We start from the raw sequence: 19,763 nt of genomic DNA on the forward strand, positions 1-19,763 counted from the left end.
GATGTCTGCAAGACAAGCACCTGGAGATTTATAGCTGGCAGTCATATATACAAGTCCATGATACCTTATTCACAGCCCTGGAGGGGGGTCACATGTGCTGCAGAATTCAGAATTTTTTCAAATGTTAGGGAAGTATGGTGTGTATACCATCTGTTATACTAACACTCCAGTAGAAGCTGGGGCAGCATCTACAGTCAAACATTAAAATTTTCAGAACAAAATGTTGACTAATCTCACTATAACAATATTATAAATAGCCTCTAGTCAATTCAAGTCTGGTTCAGGTGCCAAACTTAAAAAAAACCTTCTAGTTTGCAGAGCTTTTTGGGTTTCCCAAGTTTGGATAGGAGATTGTTGACTTATATAATTAACTAGGTTTGATGTCTATTAAGAGATTAACTATATCTCCTAATGTGAAACAAGGCCATTTCATAATAAATTGATATGGGTTTTTTGCATTCATTGTCTATATTCAAATGTAGTCCACAGGGAAAGTCTGAGGTGAGGTGAGGTCTTAGAGGAGAAAAAAGAGGTTGTACAGATTGATTCTCTGCATTACCCAGCTGCCACAAGCCCCAAATGCCATTCCATCTCAGTCCCGTTCTCATTTTACAGGAAAAATAATATTTCCTTAGTTCCTTTCTCTGATTCTTCATGCAGAGATAGTCACTGAAGTGCTTTACTTCCTGCTAAAACCTTTTTTAATGCCTGACTACCCCAATTTACCCGTAGGGCGAAGTAGAACAGGGCCACCCCTGACAGATAGCTTTTTGCTATTATTCTTTGAGTCAGAACCACCAGGTTAGGCCAGCCAGCAAGAGGTAGGAAAAATTTTTTTGCCACTGAGGTGCTTCATCATAACATTGGTAACTCAACAGCCTTTTCTTTGACTGCAATTTCCTTACCTGAACTCTGACCTTTGCAGCTTCACTCCCCAGCGAGTTAAGAACCCTGATCCAGGAGGCAAAGGAAATGAAGTGGCCCTTCGTACCTGAAAAGTGGCAGTACAAACAAGCTGTGGGCCCAGAGGACAAAACAAACCTGCAGGATGTGATTGGCGCCGGGTTGGAGCAGTTACTGGTAGGAAGAGCCACACCACCTGTTCCTCTGACACCCCCAAGTGAGACATTTAGCCTCTAAGTGGTCTAATAGATTAAATTTCTTTGAAGCATAAAACAGCCCCTACCCTTATGGTCGGCTCTGCCAGATTGACTAATGTGTGTGTGGGGGAAGCTTTTTAAGAGGGTTTGCTTGCCCATAAGACCTTCTGTTGGAAAGGCAAATCAAGTACAAGTGAAGAAGGGTGGTCATGTCATGCTGAAATATTTGCATGACTTAAAAATATATATATATATTCTTTTCTTTTAAGTCTTTATTGAATTTGTTGCAATATTGCTTCTGTTTTTTATGTTTTGGTTTTTTGGCTGCGAGGTATGTGGGATCTTAGCTCCCCGACCAGGGATTGAATCCTCACCCCCTGCATTGGAAGGCAAAGTCTTAACCACTGGACTGCCAGGGAAGTCCCTATTTGCATATTCTTGGTGGGCCAGAAGCAGTAGTTTTGATTCCGCCATGCCTCATAGCATTTTTATTTTGAAATACTACTTTCTAAAAGTTGGGTAGGTTAAAAAAAAATAAATTCACCACTATTTCATCCATGTGACTTGCTGTCTAAGCTACTGAGGCCTGGCATGTCCCTTTCCTGAGCCCTGCCTGGAATCCTGTTCACTCCCTTATCTCCTCATGATTCACACTGTTCAGGAAGTATCATGTCAAAGTCATTGGCATGCTTATTCCTCAACTCATTTATTGGAAACTAATCAAATGGGTACCTCTACCTCAGGAGAGAGCCTCAAGAATAACACATGAACTCAGATTTGAGCTCAGATTTCAGGCTTAGGTTCTGGGGATGCTACTAGGAGTGCCATTTTCCTTTCTGATAGTGTTTTTTTTTTTCCTACATTCTCTTATATGATTATCAAAGAAGAGACTCTATTAGCTTGTATTTTTTTTCTCACATAAAATATAGACGTTTGTCTGGAGACCAGGCATTGATAATATTCCCAAAATTTTATTTTATTGGTTTACATGGGAATGTGTTTTGGGGTCATCCCAAAATAAATGTATAGATATAGACATTGTTTTTACCTATTAAAACAAAAATCCAGGGAAGATCCCCTAATCTATGTACACATAACAACATTGTTGGAGACAATGACTCCAACAGTCATTACTGTTGTCCAGTCATTACTGTTACTGGAGGAACAGTAACTGCCCCCCAAAAAACTTTCCAGCCCTCCAAAAAACAAACACCCGAGGTTAAGCAGACTGAGGACCACAAAGGAAAGTGAATACTTGGAATGAATTCAGTGGTGAACCAGGGGTTTTAAATAAGTGTGCTTGTTGTTAGTGGAGAAGTGGAATGGAACAAAAAATGTAGTGTGTATATCGCTGTAGAGTTTACAAAATGCTTGCACATGCATCATGTCATTTAATTCTCAAAGTAGCCCTCCAGTGGTTATTACCATTATCAAGCCCATTTTGCAGATGAGGAAATTAAGGTGCAGGGAGATTAACTTGCCTAGGGGAACAGACCAGTGAGTGGTGGAGCTGTGACTTAGCCCCTTCCTCCGTCCTCCAGTTCTCCCTCTGGAAGCCTCAAGGAATGAACTTGAGAGCACAGGTGGAAGTCCTGAAACTTGTTTACTCTAATGCAAGCTGTAGAGAAGAACTTTCTGCAATGTTGGAATTGTTCTATATCTCTGTTGCCCAATACATTTAGCCCCTGGCCACATGTGGCTCTTGAGCACCTGAAATGTGGCTAGAATGACTGAAGAACTGAATTTTCAGTTTTATTTAATTTTTAAAATGAACTCCTGTGTAAATAGCCACATGTGGCTAGGGCTACTGTTTAACTGGATAGTGCAGCTCTAAAGCAATGGTGCTTTAAGTTAGATCTCCCAACAACAGCACTAGCATCACGCAGAAACTGAGTCAGATTCCTGGGCCCTGCGCTAGTCTTACCAAATCAAAAACTCTGGGTGTGAGGGCCTAGCAGTCAACATTAGACAAGCCCTTCAGATGATTCTGTTACATGTTAGAGTTTAAGAATGACTGCTGCAAAAAATAGGGTGGCGATTAATTGGGCAGCTCTAAGAATCAGTCCATTAGGCTGCTTTAGCCCGTAATGTGTTTAACCTGGGAGCTCTTTGAACTCTGAGCATCACTTTCTTTAGATTACCCAGCAAGCTATAGATTAAAGGCAGACAGCCTGAACAGGAATGTGAGTGGAGAAGGGCTTGGAAAGCCCTGTGTGATTCGGCCAGTGGCATATAAGAACTTTCTACGGCTTCCCCGGAAGGTAAGAGCAGGATAGCTTCACAGAGGGAGTGACCCCTGCTTTGGGGCTTAGAAAGTTCCTCTGAATTTCCAGCATAGGCTGAGAAACTGAGATGCAGCACATCACTATAACCAGGGTTTTATTCCCTTCATTCCATGCACGCTTACCAGATCCCCCTCGCCGTATTCAAAGCTGGTGGTGACGTTGGCTGAAAAACTGAAAATGGTGTTTTAAAAACTTCAGGTCTCGCTGCATTTGGGGTTAATGTGAGTTGTGAGACAAACAGCTCATAGTTGTTAGACTATTTCAGGAATCCATTCATTATTCCTTCTACTTTCCCTCTATATATTGCATGGATGTCACAACTGGGGGGAAGTAAAGGCATAGAGAATTTAAGAAGTTTGTGCCCCGCTCACAAGATCACTCAGGCGCAGCTCTAAGAATCAGTCCATTAGGCTGCTTTAGCCCATAATGTGTTTAACCTGGGAGCTTTTTGAACTCTGAGCATCATTTTCTTTCGCTTACCCAGCAAGCTATAAATTAAGCAACCACACCTCCTAAAGACTCTCAGGATGCTTTCTTATTGTGTCAGACCCCAAGTGCACAACTGCTAAACCACTCTGTTTTGTAAATACGGAGAACTATAGCACCCTGTGAACTCGGGCTACTATTAATATCTTAGTTTGTCAAAAGTATCTCGAGGAAATTCCATGATCCATGATTTGTTTTTGTCCCGTTATCCACTGGTTTCAATATTACACTTTACTGAAGCTGGACGACCATGTTATAATTGTGAGATTCTGTTCTTACATAAAAAATAGTTAAAGGCTGCTAAGTTTGTCTTTTCAGTTATCTCTTCTTACCGTTTTTTTTTATAAATCTAAATTTCCGTGATTTTTTCTTACCTTGAAATGAATCCTTCCCATGAAAAGTTTCCCTTCCATTTTAAAAATTAGCATTACACTTGGAGTGTAAACGCTGTCTTTAAGTTAATTCCACAAATAACAGGGCAAAGTTAAGCATAGAATTGTGCTGAGCGCCTGAGTTAGTAAAATTAAGGGTCATTTCTAATGTTCCTCTCTTAGGCTTAACTTAATCAAGAAAAATCGTGTTTTGTGCTCTCCTTTCTGTTCTCCACAGCCTCCCCTGTTTCCTCCCTCTCCTAAGTCCCCATCCCCCCAATCTTTTCTCCTTTGGTGTGTGGCCACAGACAGAAATTTATGGCAGGGGCCAACCTCCTTTACACTCCACACAAAGCTTGCTGAGTTGAGAGAGTTTGTCTGCTCTCTCTCAGAAAAAACACCTGCAGCATGCTCCCCAAGAAACCTGGAGAGATGGGAGATTAATGTGGCTGTAATAGCTGGGCAGTGTTTTTGGTATTATGCCCTCTCCCCAGGTAGATGGGTCTTTTCCGAGATGATACCAATTATTTATTGCTGAAACATCTGTTGATAACTGCAGCTGCCCTTGCGAAACAAAGCATATCACGGGGTCACAGGCTATAGGGACCTAAAATCCTACCTCATGCTAGGTTTAGACTATTCAGCAACACCCTCAAGTCCATGGGTTACCGTCATCTTCAGTATCTTATCGTGCCATAGAAAATACTTTGTAAACACTGCCCTGCCCTGCCCTACAAGCTTTGAAGTATTATTTCATCTTCATCGGTAATTTATATTCCAGTGCCATTGTACTGTGGGAAAAAGAGGGGGAAACTTTTTTGTTTTCCATTTAATTGTATATCGCCTGACACTTTGACCTGTATTATTAGTATTAGTCAGAAAAAGGATTTTCTCCCTCTCTTATTTAAAAATAAAATTTCAAGGGAAAGTAAGCACTCCTTCAGCTCCTTTCACTCAAAACAATGTTTACACTCTGAGAGGGAAAGATGAAAAGCACAAGCAATTTTTTTCAACTGTCAGAGAAGGGCATTTCAGTTTTTGAAAGAGAACAGTAAGGCCCTTATAAATATCATTCAGCAAAACCTTTGATGGATTTTTCAAAAAGTATTGAAGGCTTTTAGCATTAGCTTCAGTTTAGCTTGGTTTTGGGAGGACAGAGCAGAGTTCTAACTAGTAAAACTGTCCTTGCTTGTGAGATGCCAGGACACGAAGGCACTGGCCTCAATGTGATTGCCAACTTTCGTGATTTCTTCAGTGACTTTCACACTCCTGAAAAGGACAATTTCTACATGATTAAGAGAAAATACGAAAAGAAAACTTTTGAAAGGGAGATAAAGGGCCTGTTTAGATTTGCGTGTCAGTGGCAGTTGGGAGCAGACAGGGCTGCAGGGCCAAGAATTGTTTCATAGACCAGGGTTTTGAGCATTCCCTGCAGATTTGGGGGTCCTGATGCAGGGACTGGCCTCTTCCCAACCCTGCTTCTGTTTGGGGAGGGAACCTGGATTTAGTGTGGTACCTCTGTAAAGAGACACACCGTTTATAGGTTGGCTAACTACATACAGTACAAGGAGATGAAGCAGGCTCACAATGAGGGTATTTTTTCCATTTCCTTTTCAACTTCACAACCATGAGGATGGACAATCTGATAACCGTTACTCAACAGACTTTTAGGGAAATATCTGTGCTACCTTGCAGGGATTTGAAGAGAGACCAAAAAAATAACTGTTTTCTTATGCTCGTATGGTTGAAAAACATTTGTGAATGAATCGAGTTTGATAAATTTAGCTTTCAGAATATTGTTTCTAATATGTCTCTTTAGATAATCTAGGTGCCTTTAAGTTGTTGATATTTGTAATTTTGAACTACTTAAAATATTAAAGCGTCAAGAATTAAAACATAAATAAATATGAATAAATGTAAGAATCGCTCATTACAAGACTGCAGGGAAATATTTTTAAATGTCTAGTGTGAGTAACCTGGAAGCAGAGAGGTAATAAAGAAGGGCCTTTAGCAAAAGATAACTAAAGTATGAATTTATTAGAAAATGAAATATGAGGTCGAAGAAAGATACGGGTATGAGGACAAAGTAAGGGGGTGAGATGCTATCCATGGGAACAATAAGATTTCCTCCATGAATAAGCTCTGGGTTAAAAGATGTTCTTAAAACTAATTTTAAGACCATTTATTTCAGGCACCAGTTTTCATATTAATAATAGAGAACTCAGAACAGTAATAGGTGCTTTTGGGGTTATGATTTGTTCAGCAACTTATTTTCTCAAATGAGGTTTTCATCTTTAACTATGTCCTTTGGGGCTTTAATAACTGAAATCTTTTTCATCAGGATGCTAAAAGCAAAGTGAATATGAACTGTATATTTATTCATTCAGGAAAACTTATTGAGTATTAACATGTGGCAGGCATTTGATATCGAGCACTGAGAGTAATGCAAGAGAAATAGAAGACCTAATTCATGTTCCAGAAAAACTACCAGAGTGAAGAGATAGGGCAACCCTTTGTCAAAGGCCTGCTTGTTGGAATGGTTCCTCCCATTTTTTAACCACCAAAAGTGTGGCGGGTAGTCAATACATATTCTTCTAATTCCTACAGACTTAGCCATATGACCTGTCCTACCAGTGAAGAGTGATTAGAAGTGACAGAAGCTTTATAAGCCATTGCGTAGTTCAGCAATTGGGCGCTTTCCTTTGCCTCATGAGAAAAAGAAGGGCTGCTCCCTCAGCCTGGATCCTGGAAAGGGCAAGATACATGGAGTAGAGTCTCCGAGTTGGAGACAGACTGCACCCAATGTGAAATATGAACAAACACCAAAAACTTTGTTGTTAAAGGCACTGAAATTTGGGGGGTATCACAGTTTTACCAAGTGTTATGGGTTGATTTGTTCCCCATCAAAATACCCTGATGTCCTAACTCTCAGTGCCTCAGAATGTAACTTTATTTGAAAATACTGCCATTGCAGATGGAATCAGTTAAGATGAGGTCATAGTGGCATAGGGTGAGCCCTTAATCCAGTCTGACTGGTGTCCTTATAGGAAGACAGCCTTGTGAAAACAGAGACACAGAGAGAATGCCATGTGACGATGGAGGCAGAGGTTGGAGTTATGCAGCTACAGGTCAAGGAATGCCACGGATTCTGGCAACACTAGAAGCTAAGAGAAAGGCAAGGAACCTTAGAGAGAGAATGACCCTACTGACACTTTGATTTCAGACTTGTGGCCTCCAGAACTTTGAAACAACACATCTTTATGTTTTAAGCCACCTCGTTTGTGGTACTTTGTTATGTCACCCACAGGAAACTAGCACACCAAGTGAAAGCTGGCTTATGCACATGTAGAATATAATGAAACAAGAAAGCTCTCAAATGACTTCAAGATTCTTAGCATGTGGTCCTCTGCCCCCATAGGGAGGAAGGCAAAATAAACCACAGTCCAGTCAAGAACAGAATTTGTTCCAGAGAACATTTCAACAAAAGTAGTGTCTACAAGGAAAAAAAAGTAGGTTCTGGTATCTAGTATCTGTATTATTTCATCCCCAAACATGACTGGAGAAAGTAGACTGGAGAAAACATATCATTCTTCCTACTTCATGCCGTTTTGAGCTGTAATACAGCAGCCCACTAAACATCTCCATTTGGATGTCCCAGATGGCTCAAGTCCAAGAGGTTCGAAACCTGAACTCCTCATCTCCCAGCTCCTTCTCCCTTCGCCAACTACGTTTTATCCTCCTCCAGTGGTCACGTACCATTAAATGGTACAATGAACCACCCAGTCACCCCGGTCAAGCCCTAGGAATCTCCTGTAACTCTATCTCCCCCTCAACCCTCATTTCTTATTGGTTATCAAATCCTAATTTTCCTCTTAAATATCTCCCAAATGCATCTTCTTCAACCCTAGTGCAGATATACTAGTTCAGCCCCTATTATCTCTTTAGACCATATCCAACCCTCTCCCTATTTCTAGTCATGTCCCATGTGTCATAAGGATAGTAAGGTTATACTGCAGGAAAAAACCCAAACAACTCCAAAATCTTAGGGGTTTAAAGCCATAAAGATTTGTTCCTTCCTCTTGCTACATGTCCATCTGAGGGAATGTTGGTGGGAGTTCAGCCTTATGTCACTCCCCTTCAGAGACAGCTTGATGGGATACCTATCATTTAGAATATTGCTGGTTGCCATGGCAGGGGGAAGGGGAAATTGTGACTTGCACAGTGGCTCTTAAATACTTCCATACAGAAGTGACCATTGGTCAAGATAAGCCACATAGTCACACCTCATTTCAAGGAGCCAGGGAAGCACAATTCTACCATGTGCTCAGAAGGAGGAGACCCAGAAATACATGGGCAGATAGTACCCATTATTGCCATGGCTCCCCAGCTTTTCTCCACACTGTAACCAAAGCCATCTTTCTAAAAGAGCAATCTGACATTTTTTCTTGCTTAAAATTTTTAGGGTGAGGGTGGGGGAATCTCAGTTAATTTAGAAATAATAAATAAATAACATGTATATTTTACAAAAGCATCTAATACTAATCCTGAACAATAAAATCTAAATAAATTTGAATGAACATTTTTATTAAAGTGGTGGGATTACAAGTTACTTTTATTCTTTATATTTCTTTGATTCCATAATAGACATCTCTTACCGTTATAAACAAAAATATAGAAGGGAATTGAGAAAGAGAAGAGCATCTGTTGTTCAGTTGCCCTTAAATCTAAATAGGATCAAATGTTCAAAAACCTAAGTGAGGATAGTAAAGTTATGCTGCATCGCTTCTCTAAGAGCATATAAAGTCAAATACTGAACTGCTCAGATTCTAATGGAGAAGCTAACATCATTAATTAATTGACATCGACCATGCATCTTTTCACTGATAAAGTGAAGATTCAAAATGCAGAGCTCTTGTTTCTGATTCTTTTCTTTTCCCATTTGATGGCCTGCTGTAAGCTAAGTATCATTATTCTCCTGTTAAGTTTTTGGAGATCATTTTAGCACACGTGTGAAGACACATACACACACTTATGTGATATACACATTATTATATATATCTACATAATTGATATTCATGAATACAAATTATTTCTTTATCAAATGATAGAATACCAAACCTGGAGGGCAATTTAGAGGTCATCTATTTCAAGCCCATCATTGGATACATGAGCAAACTGAAACCCAGAGAGAGTAAGAAGTGGCTTGCTGTAAGTTGCACAGCCCATCAGTGGGAGCAGCAGGACCACAGCACCCAGGTTTCCTAGCCTGAGCCTGGCGTGTCCTCCGTCAGTCTACACAATTCCATCCTTCACACAGGGCTGCTGCAGTGCTGGGGCAGCCTTTCCCTGCTGCATTCCTGTCGTCTCTGCTGCCCTGTAACCTGCCCTCTGCCTTCTCTGTTAATGCGATTTGACTTTTTTACTCAGAGCAGAATTAATTGAGACAAATTTTATAATTTCCAATTACCAACATTTAGAACTTTAGTTTCCTCTGCTGAACATTTTAGTTCTTCTTTTGAAAAGAAGCCAGCCAAAAGGTTCAGATCCATCAAAAATGAATTTCATTTAATAAGTAAAAATCAGGCACCAAGAGAATGGAGCCTTCGGAGGATAAATACTAGCCCCAAGGCCTCTGTGTGTTCAGACTTTGAGATAGAGTATGATTAAAATCACCAAGTATTTAAAGCCTGCTCTACAACTGTGCCAAAAAACTGCCCCTTTTTATACGGTACTTTCAAGCTTCAATGGAAGATAAATGAAAATGGTGACTTGTCCTTAAAATTCAACCAGTGAAACTTTGGTTGCCACAGAATCAGGCATGCGAGTTATCCCTTTGATGAGGACTAACCCTATGGCATGGATTTCATGTCTCTCCCCATAATGAGGCCCAAAAGCTGAGCCAAGTCTTGGAGGAATTCATCAAACTAAGACAAGTGGGCAGAGCAACCCAACTCAAAATGCAGAAAATGAACAGATTGAAGTGTTGGGCAGAAAAAAGAAAGTGATAACCTCCAGAAAATGATCAGTCCTAGGGATGTGCTTATTCAGTCCTGTCGGCAAGTAAGAATAACATCACCTCCATAACATATCTGATACTGTTTATATTAGTTGAACCACAGTGTTGTACTGTATGTCAACAAACACCAAATACAGGCAATTTCATGTGATTCGATACGATATTCTCTTCACAACATATAATATTGATAAAACCCTGCAAAATATTTAGAATTGATTATGTCCATTTTGCAGATGAGATGATTAGCTCAGAGAGCTTGAGAGATGTTCCCCATCCATACTACTAAGTGTGGTGAAGCTGGGATATGACTCCAGACCTCCCTTCTGTGCCACCCCCATCTGCTTGCCACCATCCTTGGATGATATAGAATCACCTGCCCTGCTTATTAAACCAACTTGCCTCAGAGGGCAGAAACCAAAAATGTTTAAGCTCAACAAATTCATAGATGAGTGGAATTACTTCCTTCTTTTTTCGGATGTGTTTGTATAGAACAAAAGAAGATTTTCACTATCCCATTGATTAATTCGTTCTGAATCTTTTTTTTTTTCTGAATCTGAATTTTTTTTTTTTTTTTTTTTTTTTTGCTCATCAGTAAAAACTTTTGAGCAGGCACTCTGATACACATTTATTTATTTGTTTAATAAATTATATGCATGTGCTGCGCATACTATGTTATACATATTTCTTTAGGATAGAAATTTAAGAAGAACGAAACGAAGATTAAATGAATATTTTTTTAAACTGCATTATTGGCACAAGAACCTTTTTGTTTGTGTTAAAATTGTAATTGAGTATGTTTAATTATTTTTTAAATTTGGCTTAGCACTTTCTTTTGAAGATATGGCTAGTACAGTTTATTTCAGTACTTAGTTCTGACTGTAATAGTTGAAAAATTGTCTCAAAGATATGTAGATCCGAATAAGAGATAGGCTGTGATTGCTAATCCATGCTGCTCGTATTTCAATCCATCTACCAATTACGAAAAATCATTTGATAAAATTCAGCTGGCAAATTTCCACTTTCTTCAGTGTCAGTTGTGTGTTTCTGCAAGATAATCAGAAGACATGTTTTAACAAACGATGTCAAAACTCATTCAGATTCTTCTTTTGGGAGATTTTTAAACAGGTGGAAAGTTTCCCATTTGTGTGAGTGTTTTTTATATGTGATACTTTCTTTTAGTATGAAAATCACAATGATGAAAACACTTCCAGCCTCATTATCTGAAAAATATTTTCAGAATACCTGTTGGATAACATACTATTGTCAGCTACTTGTCATCACAGAAAAGGTTGGCAAATTTGGAGCACTTGTCTGTTTCAATTAGCAATAATCGCACCTCGGATAAAATTTATTGGCTATGATACTGCCAAAGCACAAAGCTAGCACTTGTCTTTCTTTTATCGAAAGACTTCCAAACTCTTTACATTTGACTATTCTTTAAAGTACTTTGCCTTGAGATTTTTTGCAGTCTTTCTCCCTCTCATTATGAATTAACGTGTCTATGATTTGTGATAATATAGCCTGTAAATCTACTTAACCAGGCATAAATAAACTGCAATACAATAAGCTGAAAACAGTCCAGTGGGTGAGTCCTCATCATCAGCCCCTCCAAGATGAGGAATTCCTTGTGTACCATCTGTGATGAGTCACCATCTGACATACAGGCAAAGTAAGGGGCTGGGGTCTACCCAGTTTTTAAAATGTTAGTAAAGCTTACTTACTTTCTCATTGGTAAACTTTGGAGGAAACTTTTGGAATTTTCTTTATATTTTGAGATCTCAGGTACTGATTCCACAGATCTACCCTCAACCCACTCAAAATAATGTTATTATTTATGGAGCATCTACTAAGTGCAAGGCACTTTACATATATTTTTCTTTAATTTTCTCAGTAATCTCTGTGGTATTATTATCTTTATTTTATAAAGTATCTCCCTCTAGTAACTGATTTGACTTGCTTCCTCAGAATAGTCTCAAACAAATTGATTTCTTTTCCATACATATGTATAATCTGTCACATTTTGAAAGTATTACCAACGCAATTCTGGAACTTTTTATATTTCTTCACCATGTAAAGACTGGAAGCAAAATATGTTTCTTTCATGGTTACTGAAAACCTTCTATCATGTTAGGCATGAATTATTCCCACTGGCATTGTATAGGAAGTTAAAAATCTCTGGGCCTCTGGAGTCATTGTCAGGTAGAGTGTTAAAGGGGCATAGGGGTTGGACTCCTAACATTCTCTCTCAGTAACTCTCACATTTTATTACTTTGAACACAAGGCTATGGCAGCTTCTCTTCACTCTTTGTGTAAGGCCAAATCTTTGCCTAATATGCTTAAAATGCACATGATTTAGACTTACTTATGACTTTAATGATTTATGGTTGAGTTCTAAATGCTGCTCAAGGGGGTGACTGAATCAAGATTACCTGGTGTCTGTGTGCTTGTGTGTCTATGTGCGTGTCTGTGTGTGCACGTGCATTAGTTGGGGAGGGAGAGGAAGAATGGGGAAAAGTATGGCTTTTTAAAAAATATATATTCCCAAGTCCTACTACCCAGAGATTCTGATTTAATGAATAATCATTCCTTAAGTTGACACTTCCTAGTTTAGTAGTCTGCGATTTTTTTAATGAGGTTTTATTAAAGCAAAGCTAACCCTTACTGTTAAAACATTTATTTCTGCTTTGCTTATGTAAATGTGATTCTCTTGGATAATAAGATTCTAAAGTGACAGATCAGTCTGTTTCTCTAATCATGCATCGCTCCTAAAACTGCAAAAGGCACAATAAAGCTCTCAGTCCTTTCAGTGATAATTATTACTTTAAGAACAAGTAAAAAGCCCTAGGGACAATGAAGTTCAAACAGTTCTCTTTGTACTATATATCTACCACTATTCTAGTATATGGTTTTGATATCAGTGACAATGACAGTCTTGATAAAATTAAGGTCATATAGGTAGAGATTAAGGAAGCTAACTTGGGAGCTAGACTGCCTGAGTTTGAATCCAAGTGCTGCCCCTTATTAGCTTTGTCATCTTGGGTACCTTACCTAAACAGTTGGTTTCCATTTTTCTACCTCTACAGTGGTAGTAATAACAGTGCCTACTTCATAGATCGTTTGGAGTATTAAGTGAGTGGATAACATAGAATGCTTAGAACAGTGCCTGGCACTCAATGAATGATAGCCCTTATTATTGTATAAGCTAATTGACAAAAGGACATGGCTTAGGACCAGGTGGGATTATTATAGTTATGAGGCAAGACAGATAGAAGCTAAGATCAAATAGCGTAGTCAAGCCTCTAACTCAATTTTGCTATCAGGACATCAAAAAATGACTGTGATATATTTTCAGAATAATCCATTAACATGTATAGGCAACCTTTCAAACAATGCAAACAACTTAACATTCCAAATAGTATGTTAGTGAATCTGACAGTTTGAACTTCTCCATAAGAGTCCCTCCCCAAATACCACCAGATACGCACTGCCACTATTTAAAAAAAAAAAGAGGGAAGTGGTGATCAATAATGAAGTTGTGGGAGGACGTAGACAGCAAGACTTAGATTGTCATGCTAGCCACTTCCTCTGCAACTTCATTATTGATCACCTCTTCACTGAGTTAAGATAGAAGCTTCTTCTATCTCAGTGACAGCTACTGAGATAGAAGAAGCTTCAGGTCGTGGTGACTCAGTATTATGGATTGCTCCCTGCAGAGCCTTTGGGACAAAGCCTGAGACTTGTTAGCCTTAACCCTCGATGGAACACACTGGTCGTTAAAAGGGGTAATATCCACATGGGGTAGACTTAGTTCCCAGGAAACAAAGGAACACCCCACCATAAGTTACAAGGGTCTTCCAATTCCATATCAGTTAAAAAAGACTTTTACCTTTGACCTGACTTTGTACTCTTCTGGGAGGAGGGGCATGTTCCCATAAGCCCGAATGGTTGGGATATGAGAGAAGAATGCATCCTCTTCTTCATCAGATAACTCTTCCTCTCAGGACCCTTTTTTGGGGGACCTGCAGTTAATGCATTGACTCAAATTAGAATCCTAATTTGCAGTCTAAATATTAAGTTTTAATCTCCAACTCTGATACTCATCTGTGCTATAGTTTCTATAAGCCTCCCCACCCAACCCATTTAGCTGGGAATTTTCATCTTCAGAATGTTTATAGATCAGGTAACACCGGGTCTGTCTTTCACTGTTGTCTTTTCAGTGAATATCAGGTGCATCTAGGAGATGCTTAATAAATATTTTGTTGAATAAATGCATAAATTCCCACTAAACCATGTGCCAAGAATTGTTTGCTACATTATAAAGCTTCAGGTGCAAAATTTTCCCCTATTAATGTAGTATATTGCAATGATGAATTCCCTCTCATTTTTTGAGATTAAGCTCATGGGCCCCAAATCTGTTAGTTCTGTCCACAGCAAAGTGTTATTTTGATTTTCATTTTTATTTATGGTTATTTCTAGTGGAAAGGTCCTTTAAGAGAATATGACTTTACTATGGTTTTATAGGCATTTTCATAGTTAGAAAAGAAAAAGGATCCCAATTTCTCAGGCTTCTCTAACATTTCTTTGTCACTGCACATAATCATGACATCGGTTTCACTAATAAATGTTTTCATAAAAATATGGACTTTATACCCAATGATAAAAGTCTATATTTTTAAAGCATGCTAGCTTGGAAACTAAAATCCCTCTGTATTCCTTTTGTCTGTTTTTTTTTTGTTTGTTTGTTTGTTTTTTTTGCGGTACGCGGGCCTCTCACTGTTGTGGCCTCTCCCGTTGCGTAGCACAGGCTCCGGACGCATAGGCTCAGCGGCCATGGCTCACGGGCCCAGCCGCTTTGCGGCACGTGGGATCTTCCCGGACCGGGGCACGAACCCGTGTCCCCTGCATCGGCGGGTGGACTCTCAACCACTGCGCCACCAGGGAAGCCCCTTTTGTCTGTTTTGATCTTCTTTAATTATTTGGTGTTTTACTCCCTGAAAAAAACTTTGATCTATCAATATTTTCACTTATGCCTCATATAACAAATAATCATGATCTAAAATCTGAAGTAGCACTAAGGCAGCCATGCATGCATATGTGAAAACAAATGAATCGGGGAAACAACTAGAGAGCCATGAACTAATTCATTTATTCAACAGCTACTTATTGAGCCACTTTTCAAGGCACTGAGGCTACAGCAGTAAACAAAACAAAGTGCCTGGGCACTGACATTCAGTGTAAACAAAAAGCTTATATTTTGGTGGGAAAAAAGGAAATAAACAGGTAAACATTAAAAAATATACAATTTAATGTTGGAGGTTAAGTGCTATGAAGACAAATAAAGCAGAGTCAAGGAAAGGATAGCAAGTGGATATAGATACTATAATTTTAGAGAAATGCTCAGAGAAGGCTTCTTTGAAGGGTAACTGGGGCCCAGATCTGAATGGGGGAGCCTTGCAGATAGCTGAGGGAAGAGCATTCCAGACAGAGCGAACAGTAAGTGTAAAGGCCCGAAGCACAAACTTCACTTGGAGGGTGAGCAGGGAGGCTGCAGAACAGTGAGAAATAATGAGAATGAGAGGAAATAGTGAAGTAGTCAGAGGCACAATCATATAGGGCCTTGTTGGCCAAGACAACAGATTTAAATTTTATTTTAATTGTGATGGGAAGTCGTGTTGAAGTTGAGAGCAGAGAATCAACATTATTATTTGATTTACATTTTAAAGGGATCACTTCGGTTGCTGTGTGAGAAATGTGGGGAGAAGGGGGAGAGGACTTAGGTGGCAAAGGGAGGGATTCAAGTTAGAAAGCTGTTGCTTGTATCCAAGCAAGTTTATAATAATGGCTTGAACTAAAGTGGTTGCTCTAGAGGAGGTGAAAAGTGGTCAGATCTTGTGCATGTTTTTTTTTTTCAACATCTTTATTGGAGTATAATTGCTTAACAGTGGTGTGTTAGTTTCTGCTTTATAACAAAGTAAATCAGTTATACATATACATATGTCTCCATATCTCTTCCCTCTTGCATCTCCCTCCCTCCCACCTTCCCTATCCCACCCCTCTACGTGGTCACAAAGCACGGAGCGGATCTCCCTGTGCTATGCAGCTGCTTCCCGCTAGCTATCTGTTTTACGTTTGGTAGTGTATATATGTCCATGCCACTCTCTCACTTTGTCCCAGCTTACCCTTCCCTCTCCCCGTATCCTCAAGTCTATTCTCTAGTAAGTCTGCATCTTTATTCCCATCTTGTCCCTAGGTTCTTCATGACCATTTTTTTTTTTTTTTTAGATTCCATATATATGTGTTAGCATACGGTATTTGTTTTTCTCTTTCTGACTTACTTCACGCTGAATGACAGTCTCTAGGTCCATCCACCACATTACAAATAACTCAGTTTCGTTCCTTTTTATGGCTGAGTGATATTCCATTGTATATATGTGCCACATCTTCTTTATCCATTTATCTGTTGATGGACACTTAGGTTGCTTCCATGTTCTGGCTATTGTAAATAGAGCTGCAATGAACATTTTGGTACATGAATCTTTTTGAATTATGGTTTTCTCAGGGTATATACCCAGTAGTGGGATTGCTGGGTCATATGGTAGTTCTATTTTTAGTGTTTTAAGGAACCTCCATACTGTTCTCCATAGTGGCTGTATCAACTTACATTCCCACTAACAGTGCAAGAGGGATCCCTTTTCTCCACACCCTCTCCAACATTTATTGTTTGTAGATTTTTTGATGATGGCCATTCTGACTGGTGTGAGATGATAACTCATTGTAGTTTTGACTTGCATTTCTCTAATGATTAATGATGTTGAGCATTTTCATGTTTGAGCATGTGTTTGTTGGCAATCTGTATATCTTCTTTGGAAAAATGTGCATTTAGGTCTTCTACCCATTTTTGGACTGGGTTGTTTGGTTTTTTGATATTGAGCTGCATGAGCTGCTTGTAAATTTTGGAGATTAATCCTTTGTCAGTTGCTTCATTTGCAAATATTTTCTCCCATTCTATGGGTTGTCTTTTCATCTTCTTTATGGTTTCCTTTGCTGTGCAAAAGCTTTTAAGCTTCATTAGGTCCCATTTTTTATTTTTGTTTTTATTTCCATTTCTCTAGGAGGTGGGTCAAAAAGGATCTTGCTGTGATTTAGGTCATACACTGTTCTGCCTATGTTTTCCTCTAAGAGTTTGATGGTGTCTGGCCTTACATTTAGGTCTTTAATCCATTTTGAGTTTATTTTTGTGTATGGTGTTGGGGACTGTTCTAATTTCATTCTTTTACATGTACCTGTCCAGTTTTCCGAGCACCACTTACTGAAGAGGCTGTCTTTTCTCCACTGTATATTCTTGCCTCCTTTATCAAAGATAAGGTGACCGTATGTGCATGGGTTTATCTCCGGGCTTTCTATCTTGTTCCATTGATCTATATTTCTGTTTCTGAACCAGTACCATACTGTCTTGATTACTGTAGCTTTGTAGTATAGTGTGAAGTCCGGGAGCCTGATTCCTCCAGCTCCGGTTTTCTTTCTCAAGATTGCTTTAAGGCTTCCCTGGTGGCGCAGTGGCTGGGAGTCCGCCTGCCGATGCAGGGGACACGGGTTCGTGCCCCGGTCTGGGAAGATCCCACGTGCCACAAAGCGGCTGGGCCCATGAGCCATGGCTGCTGACCCTGCGCACCCGGAGCCTGTGCTCCACAAGGGGAGAGGCCACAGCAGTGAAAGGCCCGCATACCACAAAAAAAAAAAAAAAGAAAGAAAAAAAAAAAGATTGCTTTGGCTATTCGGGGTCTTTTGGTTTCCATACAAATTATGAAAATTTTTGTCCTAGTTTGTGAAAAATGCCAGTGGTAGTTTGATAGGGATTGCATTGAACCTGTAGATTGCTTTGGGTAGTAGAGTCATTTTCACAATGTTCATTCTTCCAATCCAAGAACATGGTATATCTCTCCATCTATTTATATCATCTTTAATTTCTTTCATCAGTGTCTTATAATTTTCTGCATACAGGTCTTTTGTCTGCTTAGGTAGGTTTATTCCTAGATATTTTCTTTTTGTTGCAATGGTAAATGGGAGTGTTTTCTTAAATTCACTTCCAGATTTTTCATCATTAGTGTATAGGAATGCAAGAGATTTCTGTGCATTAATTTTGTATCCTGCTACTTTACCAAATTCATTGATTAGCTCTAGTATTTTTCTGGTAGTATCTTTAGGATTCTCTACGTATAGTATCATGTCATCTGCAAACAGTGACAGTTTTACTTCTTCTTTTCCAATTTGTATTCCTTTTATTTCTTTTTCTTCTCTGATTGCTGTGGCTAAAACTTCCAAAACTATGTTGAATAATAGTGGTGAGAGTGGGCAACCTTGTCTTGTTCCTGATCTTAGTGGAAATGGTTTCAGTTTTTCACCATTGAGAAAGATGTTGGCTGTGGGTTAGTCATATATGGCCTTTATTATGTTGAGGAAAGTTCCCTCTCTGCCTACTTTCTGCAGGGTTTTTATCATAAATGGGTGTTGATTTTGTCAAAAACTTTCTCTGCATCGATTGAGATGATCATATGGTTTTTCTCCTTCAGTTTGTTAATATGGTGTATCACGTTGATTGATTTGCATATATTGAAGAATCCTTGCATTCCTGGAATAAACCCCACTTGATCATGGTGTATGAATCTTTTAATGTGCTGTTGGATTCTGTTTGCTAGTATTTGAGGATTTTTGCATCTATGTTCATCAGTGATATTGGCCTGTAGTTTTCTTTCTTTGTGACATCTTTGGTTTTGGTATCAGGGTGATGGTGGCCTTGTAGAATGAGTTTGGGAGTGTTCCCCCCTCTGCTATATTTTGGAAGAGTTTGAGAAGGATAGGTGTTAGCTCTTCTCGAAATGTTTGATAGAATTCGCCTGTGAAGCCGTCTGGTCCTGGGCTTTTGTTTGTTGGAAGATTTTTAATCACAGTTTGAATTTCAGTGCTTGTGATTGGTCTGTTCATATTTTCTGTTTCTTCTTGGTTCAGTCTTGGCAGGTTGTGCATTTCTAAGAATTTGTCCATATCTTCCAGGTTGTCCATTTTATTGGCATAGAGTTGCTTGTAGTAATCTCTCATAATCCTTTGTATTTCTGCAGTGTCAGTTGTTACTTCTCCTTTTTCATTTCTGATTCTATTGATTTGAGTCTTATCCCTTTTTTTCTTGATGAGTCTGGCTAATGGTTTATCAATTTTGTCTATCTTCTCAAAGAACCAGCTTTTAGTTTTATTGATCTTTGCTATCATTTCCTTCATATCTTCTTCATTTATTTCTGATCTGATCTTTATGATTTCTTTCCTTCTGCTAACTTTGGGGTTTGTTTGTTCTTCTTTCTCTAATTGCTTTAGGTGTAAAGTTAGGTTGTTTATTTGAATTGTTTCTTGTTTCTTAAGGTATGATTGTATTGCTATAAACTTCCCTCTTAGAACTGCTTTTGCTGCATCCCATAGTTTTTGGGTCGTTGTGTTTTCATTGTTATTTGTTTCT

General features: G+C 39.0%; 1 protein-coding gene and 1 pseudogene across 5 annotated transcripts in view; one reads left to right on the top strand and one right to left on the bottom strand.

The window, feature by feature from the left end:
- The window catches only part of ALPK1 (alpha kinase 1), a 116,046-nt gene that overhangs the window by 59,449 nt on the left and 36,834 nt on the right, over positions 1-19,763 (top strand). For all 5 annotated transcript variants that reach the window (XM_029235607.1, XM_029235605.1, XM_029235606.1 and 2 more), the window contains exon 4: positions 926-1,080. In XM_029235607.1, coding sequence (XP_029091440.1) covers positions 926-1,080 — 155 coding nt within the window. The remainder of the gene's footprint in view (positions 1-925; positions 1,081-19,763) is intronic.
- LOC114903296 lies at positions 11,473-11,639 on the bottom strand (annotated as a pseudogene).

This window comes from Monodon monoceros, unplaced genomic scaffold, assembly GCF_005190385.1.
Source record: "Monodon monoceros isolate NGI ecotype Baffin Bay Population unplaced genomic scaffold, NGI_Narwhal_1 Super_Scaffold_20, whole genome shotgun sequence".
NCBI classification, from domain to species: domain Eukaryota; kingdom Metazoa; phylum Chordata; class Mammalia; order Artiodactyla; family Monodontidae; genus Monodon; species Monodon monoceros.